The 2,658-nt window shown below is 55.3% G+C and overlaps 1 protein-coding gene across 1 annotated transcript; it reads left to right on the top strand.

The window, feature by feature from the left end:
* The first annotated feature begins 1,098 nt into the window (after positions 1-1,098).
* LOC123158928 (late embryogenesis abundant protein 31) lies at positions 1,099-2,391 on the top strand. The gene is made up of 2 exons (XM_044576745.1): positions 1,099-1,857; positions 1,952-2,391. The coding sequence occupies exons 1-2, from the start codon at positions 1,201-1,203 to the stop codon at positions 2,120-2,122; spliced, it is 828 nt and encodes a 275-aa protein (XP_044432680.1). The 5' UTR covers positions 1,099-1,200; the 3' UTR covers positions 2,123-2,391.
* The last annotated feature ends 267 nt before the right edge of the window (positions 2,392-2,658 follow it).

Genomic DNA, 2,658 nt, shown 5'->3' on the forward strand with positions numbered 1-2,658 from the left:
AGTAGAGATATGCCGAGCAAAGACCAACCTATTGGTAATAGAAAAAAATGATAAGAAAAGAAGAACCAAAAAACATAGAAAAAAAGACGAAGAATGAAACGCGCGCACGCCTCAAATGGGTCAGCTAACTTTGATTAAAGTTGATGTTTTGTTAAGATTTTATTTGATTTGGATATGAGTAGTGAAAGGTAAGAAAAGTTTGGAGTTAGTTGAGAATTTTTTTTAAGATTTGATTTGAATGAGTTAATGCAGGAAGTTATTTTGAAAAGGTGTCGATTTGATTGAGCAGAAGGGAAAGGGCCTACGTATTTGCATGACCCCTGCGGATTTGACCCTACCTACACCTGGAGCCAATCCCGGTCGGATGATGGGGGGCTGCCATGATGCTCTTATTGGATTTTCTTTTCTAATAGAATTTTATTCTAAAAGCACGCGTTAAACGGAGTAAAGTAAGACCCTCGTTGCGTATAGAGTTTGCCGAGGAATTGGTGTGAGTGAGAGGAGGCTACTAACTCTCCTTCGAAGTAGAGATAGCGTCCTCAGCTCAGCAAACAGCAACGACGTAGCTGCCAGTCGCCGCGCTGTCATAGCCAATGACCACCTCGTCATATGCATGTCAAATTTGAGACCGCAGCGCAGTGATTTTAAAGTTCTACCATCAAAGCGCAGAATCGGTTCCATGTTTTTTGAAGATGATATTTGAAGAACTATACCGACACCTCTTCTTGTCTGTGGGGCCGTGAATCCAGGTTTCGTGTCGACACGCCTCGTGTGCCTGTGGTGCAGAGACGAAATATCGGCGACGAATGGGGAGAGGGCACACCTCACCCCTATGTACGGATAAAGTTTCTGCTACCCATTCCCGGATCTGGATGACACTGCATCGGCAGTTCGGCACGGAGACGCCTACTCGAAAGATCTATGCTCGCATGCAAGCACGCGCCACCGCCCTCCACGCTCGGGCCAACGAGACTCTGCCACCTTCGTCCGGAGCAGCACACCGCAACAGCCAGCACCGCACGTGTCCTCCCGCCCATGCCTTCGTCGGCCACCGCATCGCCTCAAAGATCATATATAATGGAAGACAAGCAGTGACGACTACATCTCCAAGTAGCACAACTGATAGAGAAAGCGATCGATACCAGCAGGTTTGCACAACAGAGAAGAAAGAGACAGTGAAGTGATAAGCAGCTGCTAGCCATGGCTCAAGCACAGGCGACGAGAGGTGACCCGATGAAGGCCCAGCAGGAGCAGCCGGAGCCCATCCAGTACGGCCACGTCTTCGCCGTCACGGGCGACCTTGCCGTCCAGGCCATCGCGCCGCGGGACGCGGAGGCCATGCGCACCGCCGAGGAAAGCGTGCAGGGCGTGCAGGTCCCACAGGCCAGCGGCGGCGGCTTCAGTGCGGCGGTGGCCATGGAGACGGCCGCCGCGTACAACCAGGCCGTCGGCGCCGTGCGCCCGGGCCAGGCCAGCGAGGCGGCAACCAAGCAGGGCATCACCGTCACCCAGACGGCCGTTCCCGGCGGCCGCATCGTCACCGAGTTCGTGGCAGGCCAGGTGGTGGGACAGTACTCCGTGGCCGACCAGGCGATGATGCAGCAGCAGCAGCAGCAGGTGGAGGAGGACGCGAGCAAGGTGACGATCGGCGAGGCCATGGAGGCAGCGGCCCTGTCCGCGGGCGATCGGCCCCTCGAGGAGGCCGACGCGGCTGCCATCCGCGCCGCGGAGACACAGGCGCAGGGAGCGGACACGGTCATGCCCGGCGGCCTCGCCGACCAGGCGTGGGCCGCTGCAAGCGCCAACGCCTGGGCCGAGCGCGACGAGGACAAGATCACGGTCGGCGATGTCCTCTCGGTACGTTCGTTACGCGACATGCATATGCTCCTTCTTTCTGAGTTAAATGAACTGGCCGTTTGAGCTTGTTGCCCGTGCTCCATCCCGTGTACAGGACGCGACGACGAAGCTGGCAGACGACAAGCCGGCGGCGACGGAGGACGCGGCCAGGGTGGTGCAGGCGGAAACCTACAGCGACGCCGGGGCGCGCACCAAGGCCGGCGGGGTGGGCGCCGCGGTCACCACGGCGGCGAGGCTTAACCAGGAGGACGACGACGACGCTTGAATTTGCCACGTCTCGTGTGTGTACCGTACACTCGGATCAGACGGAACAAGCGGAACAAGTTCGTGTGTGTAACCTTGCAGGAGAGCATCCTGTCGAGTGAGGCGAATCAAGGCAGCAGTAGATTCAGCCAGCCTTGTGTGTAATAAACGAATAACAGTGCTGGCCCGTCTGCGAGTCTGTACATGTTTTTCTTTTCTCTCCGGAGTTGTAGTATGATGTCATGTGCTTTTTACTCCGTTTCGCTCAATTTGAAGTTCATTTCCGCTGTTTGTCGAGATGCGTGAATTTGCGGATTTCGTATTTCGACATGGACACTGTCCGATTGCCGCTTGCGCAGAGTGTCTAGGCGCGTGTTTGGTTGCCCGCATAGGCCCAATCAGGTCCATGTGGGAAGAAAGAAGCCTGCTTGGTTGTCCATTTTTACTGTTGGGTCTGCATCGCACGCTTTTTAAAGCAACACAGAGTCTAGCTTGTTGGAAACGCATGAATCAGCAGTTTTTGTTGGAAACGCATGAATCAGCAGTTTTTCGTGAGCG

This window comes from Triticum aestivum, chromosome 7B, assembly GCF_018294505.1.
Source record: "Triticum aestivum cultivar Chinese Spring chromosome 7B, IWGSC CS RefSeq v2.1, whole genome shotgun sequence".
Classification (NCBI taxonomy): domain Eukaryota; kingdom Viridiplantae; phylum Streptophyta; class Magnoliopsida; order Poales; family Poaceae; genus Triticum; species Triticum aestivum.